Source organism: Tiliqua scincoides, chromosome 8 (genome assembly GCF_035046505.1).
Source record: "Tiliqua scincoides isolate rTilSci1 chromosome 8, rTilSci1.hap2, whole genome shotgun sequence".
In the NCBI taxonomy this organism is placed as follows: Eukaryota; Metazoa; Chordata; class Lepidosauria; order Squamata; family Scincidae; genus Tiliqua; species Tiliqua scincoides.
In genome coordinates, this window is record NC_089828.1 from 56,678,730 (window position 1) to 56,701,002 (window position 22,273).

At 45.8% G+C, this 22,273-nt stretch overlaps 1 protein-coding gene across 1 annotated transcript in view; it reads left to right on the plus strand.

The window, feature by feature from the left end:
• Window positions 1–10,505: 10,505 nt before the first annotated feature.
• Window positions 10,506–22,273, plus strand: part of UBE2G1 (ubiquitin conjugating enzyme E2 G1) — a 32,011-nt gene continuing 20,243 nt past the window's right edge. Inside the window, exon 1 of the mRNA XM_066635494.1 lies at window positions 10,506–10,860. Coding sequence (XP_066491591.1) covers window positions 10,815–10,860 — 46 coding nt within the window. The 5' untranslated portion in view covers window positions 10,506–10,814. The remainder of the gene's footprint in view (window positions 10,861–22,273) is intronic.

The following is a 22,273-nucleotide window of genomic DNA, read 5'->3' on the forward strand; positions in this document are numbered from 1 at the left end:
TTGCACGAGTTCTCCATAGAGGAGATCCTTTGGGATCCGGCCATCATCCATTCTCACGACATGACCAAGCCAACGCAGGCGTCTCTGTTTCAGCAGTGAATACATGCTAGGGATTCCAGCACGTTCCAGGACTGTGTTGTTTGGAACTTTGTCCTGCCAGGTGATGCCGAGGATGCGTCGGAGGCAGCGCATGTGGAAAGCGCTCAGTTTCCTCTCCTGTTGTGAGCGAAACCCTATTGACCACCTTATGGCCACCCTATTGACCCTGTGGCTGGACAGCCCTGCAGAGCCCGGTTTCCATCTTTGACATGTGAAAGGAGAACCACCTACCCTTATGTTCTAATGAAGAACTTGCTTTCTAACTAGCAGCCTCCCAAGATAACATGTTCTTTGAATTCCTTTATAGCCCTCCGATAATACTGTGCATGTGCGCTGTCACCTTTTCGGATTCTGCTCCGTACAGCACTTATCCTGTTCATGCTGAGTAAAAGGCACAATGTGAGCAGCAGAGAACCAAAGTTTGGCACTGCCAATGCTGGCAAAGCAACTGGCAGGCTCAAGACAAACACGCCAGGGCTGCGCGCTGTGATGATCTGTGTGCGGTTAGAGTCTCTCTTTGTCTTCCCCTGGGAAGATCTCCCCAGCAGCGATTACTGGAAAGAAAACAGCGCTTTGGCTGCCGTCCACAGACTCGGCAAATGAACTCATGCTTCAGCCTTCCAGATGATTCAGTGCTTTGCATTCCCTCCTTGGTAACACACCAGCAGCAACTGCAGATGCCAAGAAAAGGTAAATATGGGCCTGGACAGGCTACAAGGAACCAGCGCTTGTCAGCTTAGGCCAAATGTGCCATCCAGGATGCCTTGTGATAACAGTCACATGTGTTTTAGCCGTTTATTCTCCTTGCAAGGTTTGGGCTGGCAAAGAAATGAGAATGTTCTGACAATGGGCAGCAGGATACTAACTATCTCAGGGGTCTAACCTCTACTTTTACATAAGCCTTCATGGACCTTGAGCTGAACGTGAGCCAGTAGTGTGGTGCGGTGGCGAAAAAAAGCAAATGCAATGCTGAGCTGCATTAACAGAGGCATGGAGTCCAGAGCCCAAGAACCAACATTTCCACTCTGTACCACACTAGTCACACTTACTAATAAGAACATAAGAAGAATCCTGCTGGATCAGGCCTAAGGCCCATCCAGTTCAGCATCTCACAGTGGCCCACCAGATGCCTCAAGGAGCACACAAGACCTCAAGATACTTGCATCCTGTAGGCATTCCCTTGCATCTGGCATTCTGAGGCAGCCTACTTCTAAAACCAGGAGGGTGCACATACCCATCACGGCTTGTCACCTGTGATGGACACTTCAGAAATCTGTCCAGTCCCCTTTTCAAGGCATCGAGGCCAGACACCATCACCACATCCTGTGGCAAGGAGTTCCACAGATCAATCACACGCTGGGTAAAGACCTGTAAAATGTCAACCTGTGCCAGGTAATGCACACAGTTAGGCCTAATGGACTTCAGCGGGAAGCCATACCTTAAATGTCTCCCCTGCTTTTTAAATCTGAGGAAGAGAAGGAGCAGTGGAGCTGGGTGGGTAGTGGGCACTGCTCTTCCCATCTGCTGCCTGAGGCGATTATCTCAGTTGGCCTCATGAACTGGTTGGTCCTGTGAGCCTAGCCAGTTGCCTTGTGGGCTGTGAACCCTCATTTCCAAACCCGTTCCCAGTCTGTCTGCTCGCCATTCAGCAACATCTTATTCAGGCAGGACTGGTGATGAGAAGGGGCTCTTCATTTTGCAAGGAGCTTGTGCCGAGAAGCCTGTGTGTGAAACTGTTGCTGTCAAAGGCTCAATTAATGGGACTCTGGAGAATACCTTCAGGCAAAACCACAATACGAATTGCCTGGAGGAATCCAGCCACCAAATATAACCATGAAGCTACTTGTTCTGTCTCCCAAGGGGCCTCTCCGAACACAACAGCTATAAGGGGCGTGGGGAAACACCCCAGAGTGTAATCTTGTGTGGCTGGAGAGGAGAGCCAAGCAAGATTGTGTCAGAGGGATGTTGGGTATTTTGTGTGACTTTTTTCCCCCCACTGAATGAATGAATGTGCATTGAGTTCCTTGATAGCAAAGACGCTCTTTTCAGACCTTCTGGCTTTTCTCATTGAACCTGTCACAGCAACCTGTCCCCTGTGACCCAGGCAGAAGTCATATAGGCTGTGGAAACTGAGGGAGCAAGTAGAATCACCTGCTCTATACTGGCTCAGATTGCCATATGCAAGGGAGGGCGCCCCCGATGCAGGTCTTTTGTTATCTGGTGTGCTCCCTGGGGCATTTGGTGGGCCATTGTGAGATGCAGGAAGCTGGACTAGATGGGCCTATGGCCTGATCCATCAGGGCTGTTCTTATGGCTCCAGCTTCCAAGACCTTTCAGAATGTCCTTTGCACAGAGTAGCCGGGCTGAATTTGAACCAAGTCAGAAAACCAGTTATGAATGCTGGGACTGAGACCCAGGAGGACATCTGTGCATGTGTAGAGTGCATTTTCACATCAGTTCCGGACACAGGCTGCAATCCTATACACACTTACCTGAGAGTTCCAAAAATGTCAACAGGGCTTACATCTGAGTAGATATACTTAGGATTGCACTCACTGTCACTACTTTCTGTTTCCTAAATCGCTGTTCCACATTTGACTTTCTGTTCGCTTTGTTAGTGTTTTTAGTGTATTATCACTGGACCTGTCATTCTTCAGGGGTCAGCTCCCTCCCTGGACCCTCTCAAAGTTAAATCCCAGAGTAGTTGAATGCAGGGCCTCCATTAAAGAGCTAAGTGATTATCATGTAGGATCATATGGATGGCTCACATCAGTCGCAAGCTCTGGTCCCAAAGACATCACTGGAGCTAGGCAATTCTGAGCCTGGCCAGTGACTACTGAAAGATGACCTGGGAACCCACCTGGAGCTCCAGCATGCAGGGAAGGTGGGATATAAATAGGGGTGGAAAGTAAGTGAGTTTGCACAGGGTAAAAGAGAAATCAGTACGTAGAGATGTCACTCTTGGACAAGATGGAAATGGAAGGCTAGGGGATCCTTTCATGCTGGCCTAGGGATGGAGAAGGTATGACTTCCTGATGAACAGAGAGTCTAGAACTGATGTAGCTTCCAAGTTTACATATCTAGAGACTGGGCTAGAAGCCTACGAGGTCTTGCAACAATGGAGAAAGACAGGACAGATCAAACTTTCCCCAGGTCTTCCAACAGTGGCTGAATGACAGAGTGGTCTGACAGTCACCCCAGAGGAGCCAGGGTTGGGTCCCCTGAGCAGCCAACACCTGATACCGTCCTCGGGCTGGTCTCCAGGTCAGCTCAGGCTGTGTTGCCAACAGATGACCTTATGATACGGCACCGTATGACTGGGGATACTGGAGTAATGCATGTAACCTTCAGTACCCAGAACTGTGATCAGGCTTTCTATTTATAGAGTTGTCAGAAGCGTTTCTGCACTGTTGGACTGATGGCTGGCAAAACAGTTTCTTAAACCTGAATTAAGTGCTGAATCCCCGGGGAGTCTGGAGAATCCTCTCTGCGCAGGCTGCCATATTGCAAATGCTCATTGCTTTCTTTTCTTCCTCTTCTTTCTGTTGCCCCAAACGATGTAACCATGAAATCTAAGAAACTGAGCCCTCAGTGAAAAGTAGGCTCAAATCTGAGGTCGGTCATCAGTCCACATGCACTCTCTCCCTCTTTTCCACAGCTCCCTCTCCATAAAACTGGGATCACAACATTGGAGGGGGTACACATCTGCTCATTGGAGAGCTACCCCCTTGCTATAATGAATTTGAGTTTCTAGTTATAGCTGCCCAAATCTGTCCTCAAGCAGTTGATGGACCAGGAGGCCAGTGACTTCTCCTGAATGGGTGTTAATGACTGTGAAGTAGATGAGATTTCAGATTTCAGGAACCTTTATTGGCATTAAAACAGTATATAGCTGTGAAGTATCCTGATGCAGGAAGCCATCAAAATCTTGTAGGATGGCTGGCAGGTATCCACTTTCACCTGATTGGAGGACATGGGGAATGCACCTAGACATGCCACTGTTAAATGGTCTCTGTCCAGAGTGAATAACTCTCCCTATTTTGGTCTGGTCTCTGAGAAGTTCTCTGTTAGCATTCTGTTGATGTGAGTGGTTTCATGTTTACACTCCTCAAGGTGTTAGCCCCCTCGCCGAGGTAAATCCTTGAGTGGATGAGAGGCGTCTGTAATACACCGGAATAGCGACAGGACGATGGCATTGTGGACGACTGTGTCCCAACCATTGGTATTCCATTCATTGGCGTCCCTGAATAGTTGAGTCTTTTTTTGTGTGTTGTGGACATTTGTGTTCCAATATATGTATATTTATATTAGAAGTACTTTTTAATTTTTAAAATGCAGAGGTAGGGTTAGAATAAGAGGCTAAGGATATACAGGTCAGTCCTCAGCATCCGCGGGGGTTCTGTTCCTGGATTCCCCCAGTGGATGCAGAAAATCATGGATAATCAAATCCATGGTCCAACCTTCAGAGGACCTTCCGGACACAACTGGAGGTTGCGTCTGGGAGGTCCTCTGTGGGTCCTCTCGCCAAGGGTTCAGAACATGTAGTGGGTCAAATCTGTGGATACTGAATCTGCTGATAATGAGGATCCAGTGTATAATGTGGAGTTTGTTGTCCAGTTGTGGCTGTTGACAGCTGCGATACAAGGACATCTGCAAGAGGGATCTGAAGGCCTTAGGGATGGACCTCAACAAGTGGGAAACCCTGGCCTCTGAGCGGCCCGCTTGGAGGCAGGCTGTGCAGCATGGCCTTTCCCAGTTTGAAGAGACACTTAGCCAACAGTCTGAGGCAAAGAGGCAAAGAAGGAAGGCCCATAGCCAGGGAGACAGACCAGGGACAGACTGCACTTGCTCCCAGTGTGGAAGGGATTGTCACTCCCGAAACGGCCTTTTCAGCCACACTAGATGCTGTGCCAGAACCACCTTTCAGAGCGCGATACCATAGTCTTTCGAGACTGAAGGTTGCCAATACAATGTTGTCCAGTTATAGTGGGATGCAAATAACAGGATACACACACATAAGGACCTGAATGTTCAGGGACACCAATGACTGGGATGTATTCGACTGGGACACAATCGTCCAGGATGCAAGTATCCTAGTTCCCATGTGATTGATCCCTCCTGATTTGACTCTTCACATCTGGTTTAACTCTGAAGTAAGCACAGCTAGGACTGGGCTGCAGCATTGGCATCAGCGGTTGACCAAGAAGAGTATTGGCTGAGCACCCACACCCATCTGTCTGGGGAGACCTCTAGAACCCCTGCACAGATGCCAGTTTGTAGTAGCCAATGTGCCATTGGGGGCTCAGAAGATATCACGGGGGGGGGCAGGGCTTGATTTGGTCCCAGGATCCTTAAGGTGCTGGCACTGTTGGGCTGCCAGGGGCTTCAGCATGGTCTAGCCTATGTCATTTTCAAGTTCTAGCATAGTTTTTCAAACTTGGCTTTCATCCAAAGCCCTTGATGGAGGGATGCTCCTTTCATATTGCATTACTCATCTGCCCTACTCACCCCTCTTTTCAAGTATGCACAGGCTTGCTTTCCCTCCTCTGCCCCCACTTCATCTGCTATCTGTCCATATTTTGTGGGGGGGTGGGGGTGGTGGGAGAAAGAACACACACAAACACACATTTAAAACCTTCTCATCCCCACATTGACACAAATAATAGATCTTCATGGAGCCTTCCTGGACTTTGCTGGACTTAAGGCTGCAATTCTATACACACTTACCTGGGAGTAAATACCATTGAACTCAAATTGAACTCAATTGTGCTTACTTCTGGGTAGAAATGCATAAGCTTGCTTTGTAACTTTGGGTCAACATGAACATAATGATGTGAAATGCATTTTTAAAACACACAATTTGCTTTTACTTATTTTTATGGGTATTAAATATAAATTTTTAAAAGAATTGTGATAGTTCCTCTCTGTCTGAATTGGAACTGCAGTACAGAAGAAAGGGGGTTTAAGCTTTCCCCTCTAAGCTATTTTATGGACAAAAATCAAACCCCCTCCCCAGTTGCTATTTGTTTGTCTATGCTACTCTTCCTGGGACAAATAGCTTCAAAGAGTAGCAATCTTATTTGGGAAAATGGTGCAGGAGGAGTGGTAAACCCTTGCCTGCGCTCCCAATCACCCCACGCCCATGACTGCTTTTTAATTTTTAAGCACAAAGAAAAATAATAAAATACAACAATGCGTTTAATGTCATGTGTAGTGTGACCCAACACAGGTTTAAATTAGTTGAGAATCGTGGTGGCTCAAGAAAGCCCCTCTTAGGGTTTAGCCAGAGGATTAGCATAGGTTCATGCAGCGCCTATCAACTTCCTGTAGGCAGGGGCGTCTGGGAAGGGGTAAGCCAGCAGAGTGCACCAAAATGAAGACCCACCTCCACCCAAAAGTGGCCCTGCTTCAGCTGAGGGCCCAAGAGCAGTGTAGATTGGTTTTCTACTGGTCAGTTGGCAACGTATTGTCCCTCTATCCAGTGTGGTGTAGCAGTTAGGCTTGGGCTCAAACTCTTGCTCAGCCATGACTTTAGACCAGCTGCTGTCTCTCAGCCTAAACCACAAGATTGTTGTGGGGATTAATAAATGGAGTGGTAGGAGCCGCGTACAGTGCCCTGAGCTCCTTGGAGAAAGGATAGTACATTAATGTGGAAAGTAAGCAGAGGCTTTTCTCCACAGCATGCCAAATTGTATGAACCTTGGTGACATCTCTTCTTAGTCACCTTCATTCTCATCCCCTTGTGGCGAAGGTGTTCCAGCTTCCTGGTCATTTTTTGTTGCTCTTTTCAACAGCTTGGCTGTCAGAGAAGGAAAGGACAAGTTGCCCCGGTCACAACTCATTGGTCTGGGAGCTGGCACCTTTCAACACTGCCAGTAGCCCAGAGAGCCAGTGTATGATGTAGGGCAGCGGTTGGCATCAGGCTAGGACAGGGAGAATGGGTTCAATTTCCTGGTCAGTCATTAAGCTCACAGGGTGATCTGGTGCCAGTCACAATCTGCAGATAGAGTGGAGGAGAAGGAAAACATGGGTGCCAGCTGGGGCACCTGGCAGAAGGGATAAAATAAAAATGCACTAAATATACCTTTTTTTAAAGGCTAGGAAAATGTTCACATTCTGGAAATAGCACATCTTGGGAGCACATTCAGCCTCCAAAAGTCTCCAGAATGATTAAAGAAAACTTTCAAAAACTATCAAATGGCAGAGGCATTTGAGGTGGGAAGCTGTGCCGTTCATCACTGTTTGCATTGCTGGTAACATCCAGTCCTTGCTTGCTGATGCTTGTATAGCAACATTCCATCCAGCCTGTGCAATCGCTGGTGGGGGGATATTTCGTTTCCCAGTCATAAAAATATTGTGTTGTGAACTCAGGGAACAGTTTTGTGTCCCAGAGACAGAAGTACATCACACACGGACATGCGTGCAGGCTCTCTTTCTCTCCCTCCCTCTCCCCGTGGATCCTATACAGCACATCAGTAAAGCAACATACTCTTCCAGCATGTCACACGCGACAACTGAGACATGTTCTACCACCCCAACTCTTCTAGGATCACTGCTCAAACTGAAAGTTCTCATGCCCCTGCAACCACCTGTTTTTCATCCCTTTCAACCGCTGGGGCATCTGTTTCCAGCCAGACTTGAGCTTCAGCATCTCTAAGCACTGGCCAGGGGATTCACTCGCAAAGTTTCTTTTTAAATGCACAGGAAACATTTTGGAATGTGGAACTGGAGGGCCATTTCCTCACCATTGAGAAACTGCAACCCCAGGCTCATGGATCTGAGTTCACCTGAGGGACAGCCACCCTTTTTTCCCCCCTCCAGGGCTCCCCTGCCTTAACCAGAGGTGCAACAGGCTGAAATGTCACAGGTGCAGTGTTCACCTGTGGGATTTCTGGTAAAGTTGCCAGAGCCCTTTTTGAGCAGAGGTTATATGTATGTGTGGAAAGGTAACAGCTCTGTTGGGAGCTCAGGGATACATCAACTTAAACAAACAAACAAACAAACAAAATCAAGCCCTGGGCTGTGAACGCTATTTAGAAACATAAATAGCGTTTACCGAATAGCGTGCTTTCGGTATTTGTTTGTGTGTTGCATTTGAATTTATTTATTTATTACATCATTCTATAACTTTAACATGTTTTAAATGGTTTTATTGCTTGCAAACCATCTTGGGATAATAGTATCTAAAACCACAACATATGTTTCCTGGTTGAGCTGGAGAATGTTTTACGTTTCTGAAATGGCTGAGACAGACAATTTCTCGAATCACTTTATTGCATGTCAGCAGTCTGGACAAACTTTGCAATTCAAAAGCAGCCCAGAAATTAGACAGATCAATAAATCAAACTCCTCATTGAATATATTGCTGGGAAAAAATTATATCCCAGGTTTCCACCCATACATCCCTTCTTTTTAAAATAACATTTTAAAATAAATAAATAAATTTTAAAATTTTAAAATATTTTAAAATTAAAATATTTTAAATTTTAAAATAAAAAAACAATGTGATGATTAAAAGTCAAAGTTCACAATGTTTGTATCATTTCTGCATGATTGAGGGGAGAATTGTGTGTCTCCCTTTAACTTTGGTGAACTTTTATGTTAGAGAAAGTCCACAGAGCTGAGCCCTTCCCAAGATGGCGACTTCTTTAGCCATGCAGCACTATTGCACTTGCGCAAGCTTCTCCGTCTCCCACCCTCCTTTTCGACCTCCCCAAGATGGCGTCTTCCTCCTTGTCTGCTGCACTCGAGAAAGAAATGAGAGTGAGTACATCATAGAGATAGGAATAGAAAAGGTATAGACTGACAAAGTCCGGTTAAAATTGAAAGTTGTCTCAGATCATGATTCTGTATAAAGTATACATTAGGATAGTAGAAACTATACTACATATAAATACTATAGATTATACTATATACTGAATACTAAACACTTCTCTTGTTGGCAACCTTCAGTCTCGAAAGACTATGGTATCGCGCTCTGAAAGGTGGTTCTATACTATATATAAATACTATCCCATATGCTATATGTATAAAAATACTCAGGTCATATATATGTGCGTGTGTATACACACACACATCCATATGTGTGTGTACATATATCATATGTATGTATGCATATATACACATACACACATTAACATACTTACATTATAATGCCATTGTACAAATCGATGGTAAGGCCACACCTGGAGTATTGTGTCCAGTTCTGGTCGCTGCATCTCAAAAAAGACATAGTGGAAATGGAAAAGGTGCAAAAGAGAGCGACTAAGATGTTTATGGGGCTGGGGCACCTTCCTTATGAGGAAAGGCTACAACATTTGGGCCTCTTCAGCCTAGAAAAGAGGCATCTGAAGGGGGACATGACTGAGACATACAAAATTATGCAGGTGATGGACAGAGTGGATAGAGAGATGCTCTTTACACGCTCACATAACACCAGAACCAGGGGACATCCACTAAAATTGAGTGTTGGGAGAGTTAGAACAGAGAAAAGAAAATATTTCTTTACTCAGTGTGTGGTTGCTCTGTGGAACTCCTTGCCACAGGATGTGGTGATGGCGTCTGGCCTGGACGCCTTTGAAAGGGGATTGGATAAGTTTCTGGAGGAAAAATCCATTACGGATTACAAGCCATGATGTGTATGTGCAACCTCCTGATTTTAGAAATGGGCTATGTCAGAATGCCAGATGCAAGGGAGGGCACCAGGATGCAGGTCTCTTGTTATCTGGTGTGCTCCCTGGGGCATTTGGTGGGCCGCTGTGAGATACAGGAAGCTGGACTAGATGGGCCTATGGCCTGATCCAGTGGGGCTGTTCTTATGTTCTTACATCCATATGTGTGTGTACATATGTATTGGCAACCTTCAGTCTCGAAAGACTATGGTATCGCGCTCTGAAAGGTGGTTCTTGCACAGCGTCTAGTGTGGCTGAAAAGGCCAATCCAGGAGTGACGATCCCTTCCACACCGGGAGCAAGTGCAGTCTGTCCCTGGTCTGTCTCCCTGGCTATGGGCCTTCCTTCTTTGCTTCTTAACCTCAGACTGTTGGCCAAGTGTCTCTTCAAACTGGGAAAGGCCATGCTGCACAGCCTGCCTCCAAGCGGGCCGCTCAGTACATATATGTATGTATGCATATATATACATAAATATATTATATATATGGATATATATGCATACATACATACATACATGTGCGCACACACACACACGTGTGTGTGTGTGTGTGTGTATGTGTATTTATACATAACTAGCGTATACACACATCCGCCAAGGTGCGCTCCCCCGCCTCCAGACACCCCGGAAGTGCCCCCTGAGGGTTGACGGCGCTGACTCTAGGCATTCCCTCCTCCTGCCGCTCTTCGCGGAAGCGCTCTGCGCCTGTGCGGGTGGGGGGAGTGCGCGTGCGCGCCAGGGCGCCCGAGTGCAGTGAAATTCCGTGAGCGGGGAAGGTGGGGGCAAAAGCGCCGAGCAGGAGCGGCGCCTACGGAAGCCCGGAGGGCTCAGCGCGGTCTCCTCAGGCGCGCTGCTCCCGCTCCCCTCAGACGGGCGGAGCGGCGCCTTCCCTTCCCTGCCCCGGCCAGGGACTGCGGAGGCCGCGAGGGCCACGACGAGGGCCGGGCGCGGGGCGGGCGGGGAGGCCCGCGGGCGGACGCGGCGACGAGGGTTCTCAGGGGGGCTCGGCCGTCGCCTCAGCGCCTCCCCGGGCGCCGGCGGGGAGGATGACGGAGCTCCAGTCCGCGCTGCTACTGCGGAGACAGCTGGCAGGTGAGGGCGGGCGGGGGTCGGCTGGGGTCCCAAGGGGGTTCTCCGGGGGCTGGGCCGGGGCGAGGGAGCGGCGGCCGGGAGGAAGCGGCTGCCTTGGGGCTGGCAGCGGGGGAGGGGGCGCGACGCGGTGGGTGCCAGGAGTGTGTGAGGGGGAGGGGTATGCGTGGTGCGGGTGCCGAGGAAGAGGGGGTGTGTGGTGTGGGTCTGAGGGGGGAGGGGTGTGCGGGTGCCAGCTAGGAGTAGGGGTTTGTGTGGTGTGGGTCTGAGGGGGGAGGGGTGTGTGCGATGTTGGTGCTGGGGAGAGGTGTGTTGGTGTCAGGGGTGTGTGGGTGCCAGCTAGGAGGAGGAGTGTGTGGGGTGTGGGTGCTGAGTGGGAGGGGTGTGTGGGTGCCGGGGAGGAGGAGTGTGTGTGGTGTGGGTCTGAGGGGGAAGGAGTGTGGGTGCTGAGGAGGAGGGGATGCATGTGGTGGGGAGCAGGGGGAAGTGTGAACTTGGTGGGATCCAAAATGGAGTAAGCACAGGTAAGTTGGAAGGGAAACAGGTGTGTGTGTGGGGGGGGGAAAAGCTGCCTTAGAAGTGGGCTTTTCCAGGAGTGGAAGTAAAAGTTGGACTGCAAGAAATTCCAGAACAGCCAATTTCAACCACTGTGCCAGAGCACATTGGTATGCTGCAGATGAACCCCAGGGAATTTGGGAGAGGGTCCTTTATTAGTAAGACCATTGCGGCTGTGAGCCGCACATTAGAAGCCCAGTGTGCTTTGTCAGTTGCCAAAAATTGGTAGTGTGCCTTGAGCATTTTCGTGCCTTGCCAGTGTGCCCTGAGATCTAAAGGGTTGGCAATCGCTGTTCTAGCAGTAGGCTACCTCAGAAGGCCAGATGTAAAGGGGGGGGCAACAGTTTTCAGGTCTCTTGTGTGCTCCTTGAGGCATTTGGTGGGCCAATTTGAGATACAGAAAGCTGGACTGAGGGCTCATGTTCTTAAGTGAACATGTTCATGTTAAGTGAAGAGGGCTCATGTTCTTAAGAGAGGGGTGTGTATGTGTACACCTGGGACTGTGGTGTTGAAAGTGCGGCAAGACAGAGGTAAGGAGTGAGATGAGCAGAAGGGAAAGGGTATATAAGGGAATAGATTGATTTTTTTTTTATGGTGTGGGTTTCAAGGTGGGGTGTAGTGTTGGGATCCGTCTGGAGATTCTGAAGGGGTTCAGTACCTGTGGTGGTTGTTGGGGCTTTGGTGGAGAGGTGAAAAGCATTAAGGTGGTGGTTCTCAAACTTTTTCGACTGGCAGTTCCCTTAACCAACTGGGCCATTGGCCACAGCTCAGCATTAGGGCTACAATCCTATACATTGCAGACTGGTAGTTCTTTGGCAAGGATTCCACAGCTGTCCAGGAAACTACGCCTCACAGTTTGTGAACCAGTGTGTTAAGGGTTCAGTGTGGAGGAAAGAGTAAGTTGGAGAAGGGCATTTGCAGAAGGACACCTAAGAAGAGATCAGCAAGGCCAGTTTTGGGTGCTGTAGCTGTGGTGTTGGGGAGGGGGGAGAATCATCTGGTGGTTTTGAGTGAGATTTGATTTTAGGAGTGGAGCAGGTCTGAGTGAGCTTAAGTGGTGGGGAAGAGGCACTTTGAAGATGGAGAAGGTACTTGTGGAAGTGATAAGTTGTAGATCTTCTAGCAATGTGTTCATCTTTAAGGTGCAACAAGACATCCTGTGTTGATAGTAATAGCTTGAGAAGGCCCCTGGTTAGTCCCATACTGGATGAATAGGGAAAGGGATGAGTGTCATGATTTGAGGTAGCGGTCACTAAACAGGGTTGAAACAGTAAAGAGTTCAACCAGGGCCATCCCTGAGGAACCAAGAGGGGCTAATAGCTGGTGGGTTTTACCCGTTCAGTGGGGATTTTTGGTGGCACAAAGCTAAGATCCTCTAAGTTAGCAGACATCTTGTGTGGAAGAAGGGGTTTGGTCCTGCATTTAACCATCTGTGTTTGGGGCTGGCTTTGAATAACTCAATTTTTCTCCCTCCCCCCTTTGCTTAATCTATAGAATAAGATTGTACATTGTCCACCTTGAACAAAGAAGAGTAGAGTTGACATCTGTGGATTAGTATATTGGGGTGGGGGTGTAGGGGGATTAATTAGTATTGTTTCAAATCCATAATAGGGAGCTATCAAAGTCTTCTCCCCCTCACTTTTTTTCCTCCTGCTGGGACCTCTGTCAGGACTGTTTCTTACTAACCCCCCCCCTTATTTTTATGGTACATGATAATTTCTTAGAGCAGCTGTGTCTTTCTTAAACTGTGTCTTTGTTTTTCAAAGTTTGGGGTGGGGGGGGGGCTCTTTTTTGGGAAGAGTTATCTCCAGATCTGGAGATGGTAAATGGAGCCAGTAGAGCATCCTGGTAACCTGACCTAGGTACCTTTGGAGAAGGGAATGGATATTTTCGGAAATCCTGGTGAAAGGCAGCTTCCTTCTCTTTTCTGATTTGCTTCTACAGCTCCTCCCCCTCCTCCTTCCTTTGTCCCCAGACTGACTAGCCTTGCTTGGCTAACACTTGAGCTACTGATATGGGGGGGGGAGCCAGCAGGAAGAGGATGACGGCACATGGCTGAGTTTGGCCCATGTAAGCAACAGTGTCAGACATGTGTGTTGGTTGCCTGAGTAGTTCAACTTGAAATCCAGCCTGTGTGTAGGACTACTTGTTGCCAGATTGAGAGAGATATGAGCCAAAAGTGGCTGTCGGGCTGCATGTTGAGTATGGTATTTGTCACTGCTCTTCCCTTTCTACCCTCCCCCTTCTAGTATGAATGCTTCACCTTGAATCTTTCAGTCCTTCATTCCTTCAGCAGAAGTCAGAGGCTGAAATAGTTCCCCCCTCAACCAAACAAATTTGCAGGCAGTTTGAGTCAGGTGCTAGTCAAACCCAACTGCCCTCGTCTTTACTTACATAAAAATTTGTAAAAAGGAAACATATGGAGTTGAGTATATAGCCGTGTTCTGGGCAGCAAGGCTCTGGTTGAAGGCTATGAAGGCTCAGGAGGGCTATGAAGTAGATTGCTGTAATAGAACAAAATAAAAAACCTATTTAATGCTATAGAAAAACTAAAGTTTGGGGTTAAAATACTAAAAAGAGCTTCATACTGTGTCAGTATGAAGTGTCTTCCAAAGTTGCGTTTAAGTTTAAATGCTTGATTTTGGTGCTTGTCTTAATTATAGGTACTATGGCAGTAGGTTAAGTACCGATGCTACTTCATTTCCTTGAACATAAGTAGTAATGTACTATAGCAGTTCTTGGGTGTTTTGTATGCTGTACTGAAATGTGAAAGTTGGGGCTTCTTTCCTTTAGTGCTGGGTCCTGTAGTTGGAGATAGAGAAAAGAGAGAGACCCAAAAGGACAAAACATCAGTGTGAAGTAGCTCTCTAGTTTAGCGATCTTGGTGGGGGAGGAGGAAACTTAAAAGTAGTAGATGAAGAATTATTTCAGAAACTTTGTTATCATAATATCAAGTTTTTAGTTGACTTTATCTAAAATTCTGGACGGTGGGCAGAAAAGACAGTTCACTTTATTATATAGCAGTCCAGTTTGTGATAGGCGATTTGGTAAACTTTCTGTACTATCTTCTGTAGCAAGTTGGAATAAACTGAGCAGTTTGTATGAAAGCAAACAGATCTGCAAAAGCAGGACGCCTTTGTATACCACTTCATGACCTCTCTGTGCCTCTCTCCCAGTGCTTACATCTTGGGCAAACCTTTCGTAGGAGGAAATGGGATGGCTGTAACTTGAAGGGGGGATTGACCATGGCTCATGTCCAGAATGTTGCAGATTCAGCCTCTGTCAACTCGAATTAAAAAGACTTGGGAATAGGACTGGGAAGGGCCTCTTCTGCCTGAAATTATGGAGAGAACCAGACACTGTAATCCACACTGGAGACTATACTGGACTTGAAGGCCCAATGGAGTAACTTGGCACAAAGCAGCTTCATATGTGCATAATAGCTAAATTATTATTCTTACTTCACAAAACCTGGCATGACCAAATGCATGTTTCATGGCAAGAAATGCTGTGTGCATAAAAGACATTTGCATTTGAATGAACTCTGAATTCATGCTTGCAGTTCTGCTACAGAATGTCTGTGCTGAGCCTTCTGCCTCCATCTATGGATCATCTTTATTGGATGTAGACCAGGATACATAACTTCAAAAATGAACAGCCATTAATACTGGCTTAAAATGAATGGTAGCAATACTGAAATGTCCAAAGGTTAGCATTGGTGAGGGTATGTGGGTCAGAGTTTGCTTGAGAATTGAGTAACTCAGCTCTTTACATGTGTCCCTGTCAGTCTGATATCATAACAGGGTGTGGTAACATTTTAATAGTTACACCTTGTCTGAATAAGGGTCTGCGTGTTTAATCAGAGTCAGAGTTCTGTTCTGTGCAGAGATTTGGCAAAGCAGAACTTCCTCTTGAAAAAATTACCCCCCCCCCAAAAAAAAAACTGATCAGGAAATTCAGACTTCCCAACTGTTTCCTATGGTTGTCTGCTATAACAGGGAACTCCCTTGCACAGCTGATGTTCCCAACCCCCTCCTGTTTGCTGGCACATGTGTTCTAGTTTCAGCTGTTCTATAAATGGTCAGAATGCTAGCAAGTTGCATTACTGTCTGCTTCAATCTTGACTCTGGTGTTGTGCACTTCACAAGAGGGGATAGCCATGTTAGTCTGTTGCAGCAAAAAAGTCTTGTGGCACCTTAATGACCAACAGATTTATCATGGCATGAACTGCCGCAATAAGCCTTTAAGGTGTCACAAGATGTTGTTTTTTTCATAGACAACTGTTCATGACACATGGTGTGTTCTCACACTTGGAAGAGTGCCTTACCAGGTGGATATTGCAAAAGCTGAGGTGGACTTGTATAACAGTTTTAAAGGGTGTTGATCTCACAGTCTTTTAGGTAGCTATGCCTCAAACATTGCTCAAACACAGTAGATTGGCGTGAAATTTCCTCATGTGCAATGTCTGCAGTGAGAAATTGAAATTCCAAAGCTACTTTTGTGGAAAGGCTGTTGGCTGGTAACACCTTGGTTGGGGAGTGTGAGGTTATTGTGTTAATGTCTATTGGCAGCTTAGTACTGCTATTATGTAGGGCAGTGGAATGTCTGTAGGCCAGAAACCGGAAAAGTCATGCCTACACACATCATAGTCTGGATATCCTGTGCACGTGGAATCTTTCTCAATGGAGAAGGAGTATCGTGTTTCAAAGGAAAACTTTAAGTCTTAATAGCATCATTATACACATTGTCCTTGATGTAGATCAGATCAGATGCTTTATCTGACCAGCTAGTCACAAAACACAACAAAATACACAAAATTAAAACCAACATCCCTTTACACATATATAAAATCATCAGTTCATCCTCTTGATTTTCTTTCTTATCAACTGTGCAGCATGGCAGAAACGGGCCACCCTGAGCGATATATCAGGATTTACATCAGATAACAGAAAAGCAAGCTGCTCCTCCACCTGCATCCCCGTTACAGCACCAAAAATCGGGGAAATAAATTTAGATCGCAAATCATCATAATTTGGACATTGCAGAATAATGTGGGGAGTTGTCTCCACCACATTATTATGGCAGGGGCACAGTCTCTGAATAAGGACGCCTTGCATAACATCCCAAAAACTGCTGATAGAAGTGCATTGCACACCTTGATGTAGAGTTGTCTCTTGGAAGATGTAGTTCTGCAGCTTGGTAAGATGTACATAAATAAGGTAGAGAAGTCTCTTCCCAGCACTCTTGCACAACAAAAGTTTCTAGCACTATTGAACTTGCAAGAGCATGATATTGACTCTCTGTGGGAAGATTTTAGCAACTTTTAAATAAACTGTTATGAGAGGTCACTTGGATTTCACAAAACTGGCAGTCTTAATTTTCCTTGTCATGTGGGCATAAAAGGACTTGCTCCCAGTGTGGAAGGGATTGTCACTCCCGGATTGGCCTTTTCCTAACAACACAGTCCTGGAACGTGCTGGAATCCCTAGCATGTATGCACTGCTGAAACAGACGCCTGCGTTGGCTCGGTCATGTCGTGAGAATGGTTGATGGCCGGATCCCAAAGTATCTCCTCTATGGAGAACTTGTGCAAGGAAAGCGCCCTACAGGTAGACCACAGCTGCGATACAAGGACATCTGCAAGAGGGATCTGAAGGCCTTAGGAGTGGACCTCAACAAGTGGGAAACCCTGGCCTCTGAGCGGCCCACCTGGAGGCAGGCTGTGCAGCATGGCCTTTCCCAGTTTGAAGAGACACTTGGCCAACAGTCTGAGGCTAAGAGGCAAAGAAGGAAGGCCCATAGCCAGGGAGACAGGCCAGAAACAGACTGCACTTGCTCAGTGTGGAAGGGATTGTCACTCCCGAATTGGCCTTTTCAGCCACACTAGACGCTGTGCCAGAACCACCATTCAGAGCGCGATACCATAGTCTTTCGAGACTGAAGGTTGCCAATACAATAAAAGGACTCCCACAAATATGCCTGGAGCTGGTTTAGAACAACTCTGGTGGAAAGCTGTTACATAGGCAATGCACGTATAGATAAAAAGTCAGTCTAATTTCTATGCATCTGGTGAATGTTTTCTTGTCTTCCACGCTTAAAATATTTTGCAGCTATAGAGCAAAGAGCTTGGAGAACACAGCTAGGGAATACTGCTGAACCAAACACATTTTGGAAGGTACAACAAGATTTGTGTAAAAAATATAAAACAAACCCACCTGGTATTTTCATGATAGATCTCTGTACATCTTGTGGAATTAGTTTACTACTGTTCTAAGCTGATCTTTCTGCTAGTTGGCTAAATAGAACATCCTCTCCTGGAAGAGTATAGTTAACCTGTTCCCAGGTTTAACCCAGTGGATGGCAAAAAACAGCACTATAGCAAAATCAATTAAAAAAAACAAAGTCTCTTTCCTCTGGTGATTTAAAAACAGCCTTGCTGACCTTTTGAAATGCACACAGAGGCCATCAATCCCTCCCTTCACCTGGAGCCCCCCCTGGGGGGGGGAAGAATGCAGAAGGTGATAATCACTGCCATTTAACCTTCTTTCACATGCTCAGGGGGAAGGGAGGAGTGAAGCCTACAGAGAATGATTGATTGGCAGTGGGCTGCCCTCTCTGACTATTTCACTGTTTTCCTTTAATTAAGCTGCCTTGGGTGCCCTTCAGTGAGAAAGGCAGAATACAAATCTAATAAATAAATAAATAATTTAAAGGACCCTTTTCATCAGCTTTGAGATAGAAGAATCTGTGGATACTTGGGTTATACATGTAATTACTTGTATGACTGTCTCTCTGCAACAGTAAAAAGCAGTTTTTTAAACTGATTTTAAAGGGGTGCATTTTTCCCTTCTCCAGGGATCAGCCCATTCCTTCTCATCTGCAGGAGTCATTTGTGTTGAGTCAAATCAAGGTATAAAAAAATCAGTGTATAACAAGGCTGGACCTGTACTCTAAAATTCTTAGTATCAGATGTGATATTGCTAATTGTGTAGTTGAGATTATTCGAAGGCCTGTTAGGCTTAATTGAAATCGTGTTCTTTTGACTATAAGGTGTAAGACTGTAGTTTTTTGAAGTTAGGTTTGACTATAATCCAACTGTTGGATAAAAAGTCAGTTTTATAGTGCAGGGCAACAGCATGTATGGAACGGGTGTAGATGGATCCCAACCCTTATAGAGCTGAGAAACAAAGGGCCTTGCTTTGTCAGATGATGCATTTAAAAGATAGACTGCCTCCTAGAAGAAGGTGTTCTTGACTTCAGGGTATTTCACCACTAAATTTTTCATTGGTGTCCCAGTCTTTGTGAAATTCACTACAGCATCCTGTTCTCCATCTGTTCATGGCAATCCTGAAAGATTCAGTTTCTAAAAGATTCCATTTCAATCACCTAAAGTAACTTTAAAAGCCCAGTTACCTAAATGTGAAAACAGCCACCCTTTAGAAGTAGAGGCAGCATTTGAAGATGTTGGAGCTCTTCCTTGGCCCTTTTGAGCCTTTGCCAGTGTGGGAAGTGAGTATCTCTTTCTGCTGTCCTGGTCTGTGTATTGTACCTTTGTCTTTATAATCTGTTGAGCTCTATGAAGACTCCTCCTTCTGGAGACTTGCATATACATACATTTTTGCCCCAGATTTGACCACACATTACAATTCAAATTTCCTTAAATGTTCAATTTACAGTAATTCAAATTATGAACTCCACTTTCCACTGAGAGAACAGTTAAAACATCTGCTAACTTTGCTACAGTGAAGGTGTTGCTTCAAGGAACCTTTTGCCTTTCAAAGTGTCTTCAAAAGTATAAAGAGTATGGAAATCCTGTGTAGCTTTGTTATGTGAGGGGCAGTGAAGACTGTAGATTGCACTATACAGCATTTGTTCTAATTGGGTATGGGGCTTGAAGCAGAAGGGCCTGCAGAAGTTATCACAGAATTATATTGTAAACTTTGCGCCTGTTCTTGCAAAGTGACAGGTTCTTGTGCACAAAAATCTGAATAGGATCCTGAATTGGTTTTGTACTAGTGTGACATGTTGCAGAAAGTGTCACATGCTAAATTGTCAATTTGTTGTGCGGTTTCTTCTGCATGCAGTTGTGCCGCTATGCATGGAACTTATGTTTTTTAGGATACAACCCATGATGAGGTAACATTTCACTAGATGCCTTCAGATCTCTAGTTCCTATGCAGCTGAATCAGTAAATTGAGCTAAAGCTCTGAACAGATGCTTTAAGACCTTAAAGCTCAGTAAATCACTTCAGTGATGAGAGCAGCTTACTGCCAGGGCTATCTGGCTTTTCTAAATCTGCATGCGCAGAACTCCACATGGGATCCAAGTCCTGGCATCAAACCTGGATTTATCAATCTCCACCTTAAAGGGAAAAAAGCTGATGTGTATGAGGATATGTATGTACACTTCAGATTCCAGAAGCAGTGCCTGAAAAGGGCTGCAGCGTTCATGATGTGAAGCAGCTGGTGAACAGGGTCCTCCTTTATGACATGTAGTTAGACCCCTGACTGTCTCTTTCTGTCTTTCCCTCATGCTGTACTGCTCCTTGCCTCAAAATCCTTAATTGTGCAAAGACCTCCACAGATCTGTTAAAATTTTTATTAAGTTCATAATTGATTTCCAAGAATGTGTTGACATAAAATATAAATTGCTTTGCATTAATACAAAGCTTCAAGGAATCTTGAGCATGAGATAAAGATTTTTAGTTGTAATATAAGGCAGGCGGTCTGGTCTAGAGGGTAGAGCCTCCGTCTGCTTGAAGATAACATCCACAGGGTCGCCAGTTCGAGGCCACCGGCACCGTGTGACCTTGGAGCAGCTGACAAGCTGAAGCCGAGCAATTCCATCTGCTCTGAGCGTGGGAGGATGGAGGCCAGAATGTGAAGCCAGATTGGAATGAAACACCTTGAATGTAGTCGTTCTTGAAAGAAAGAACCTTCTTTGAAATTGTAAAAATCCCTATTTAATAAGGGATTTAATAAAGCCTGCCTATGTAAACCGCCTTGAATAAAGTCTTGAATAAAGACCAAGAAAGGCAGTATATAAATACCTGTTGTTATTATTATTTATTATTATATGACAGACTTAACGATTATACTAACAGGCATATATAAACTCATTCTTGTTGAGAAGCAGCTGGGGAATTGATCTATATCCAAAATTGTGATATTGGCACAAGTGTCAACTGCTTCATTTATGCAAAACATTGTGATTTGGTATTGCTTTGAAAGTTAAACTGCTTGTCTAATCATGTTGGAAAAATGCAGCTGCTTCTTAACTCTCTGCTCTTCAAGTACTGTATTTGGATAAATTGAAGGTAGCTCAGTTGAAAGATTGTTTTCACATGTTCTGTTTCTTGGGAGGTGCAAGTCCAAATACGGACTAATTGAAATACTATCAACTGCTTTGTACCTGTTGGAGTATTGTGAGGAAATGAACTGTTCTCACCTTAAATATTGTCGTACTCCAAAGTTTGAAAGCTGTGTCTTGCAAAATTGAAATCAAGAAGGCTTGCATTGGGTTAATAGTTTTGTTCCAAGAACTCATGATGGGCAATGGGATTATGAAATACAAAAATCTACTGTTCTAAGCCTTTTGGTCAGGAGCTATAATTGAAGAGGGGACACAAGAAATACGCTCATGTTTGTCTCTCTGCTAGCATCCTCTTAAACAGCTTGTCAAAATTCCTTTCTCTGCCAGGCTAGTTCTCTTATTTCAGCCTCTTCTTTACTTCAGTTTCTAATTAGGAGTGGTGGTGTCAGCCCCTAGGCTCAGAAAGCAGGGAAGGTTCCTACCTCAGCCCCTCCCATGCACATCCATTTGTAGTGCCACAATACACCCCAAGCCAAAACATTTAATCCTTACCTGATCCTTCAACTTTGCATTAGTAAAGCTGGAAACGAGCTCTAAAACTACTGAAAAGCTAATACTTTGAAGGTGAATTAGATCCTCAGTCGAGTATTGCAGTTCCTTCATTGCTGTAGGGGGAACTAGAGCATGGGAGGCTGGGTCTCCTTCCCAGCTACTGGTTCACAACCAGTCCACTGGTGAATTTGCCTATAGAAAGCTGCCTGGCCCCAACTGCCTAGACTGCCCCCTCATAATTGTTCTCCATTTCCTTTCATGGGCCTCTGAGCAAAGGTGGTGGTGGCTTACAACACCCTATTCCTCCTTGCCACAGGGCTTCTACTAACCTCCCAGGGTCCTGGACCCTTCTTAGGGCTAGTCTCCAGCCCTCACATTCCCCTGGCCTCATTTTGTCCATCCCTTTCTGGCTCCACCCACTTGGCCTGGTGACCTTCTGGGTCATAAACCTTGTCTTCTGGGAGACAGGACAGCTCCTGCAGACTCTGGCTGCACCTTACTGCTCCATCACACACATGCATGATCTGCCCAGTGGGCTGATGGCCTGAGCCCTGCCCTGCTGAGGCCTTTCCTTTCTGCACCCAGCTCTGTGCTCGCCAGGCAGGCCACTCTCTGGGTCAGGTAAGTCCTGCCCTTGGGCTGTTTCAGCCTAACAGAAGAAAGCTTTGTGCTTCTGAGTGGTGTGCTTACAAGGAAGATTAGGCAACTTCTTAGCCTGGTTAGCATCATAGGCTGACTGTAGTTTGTCCACACAACTGTCATGTACCTATGCTATGGAAACAATAATAAAAGCACCCTGTAACCTTCCCCTAATGCAGAATAGGGAATACCGATGCAGTATTGGTTTGTACTATCTTTATTCCAAAACAAGTTTACATAAAGAAAAATTGTGACATTTAGGCCATAGTCTAAGTCCAAGGTGATGCCAACTAAAGGAAACTTTAAAGGCCTTGTGGTACGGTTTTTTTTCTGGAACTAATATGTGGGTAAGGAGTAT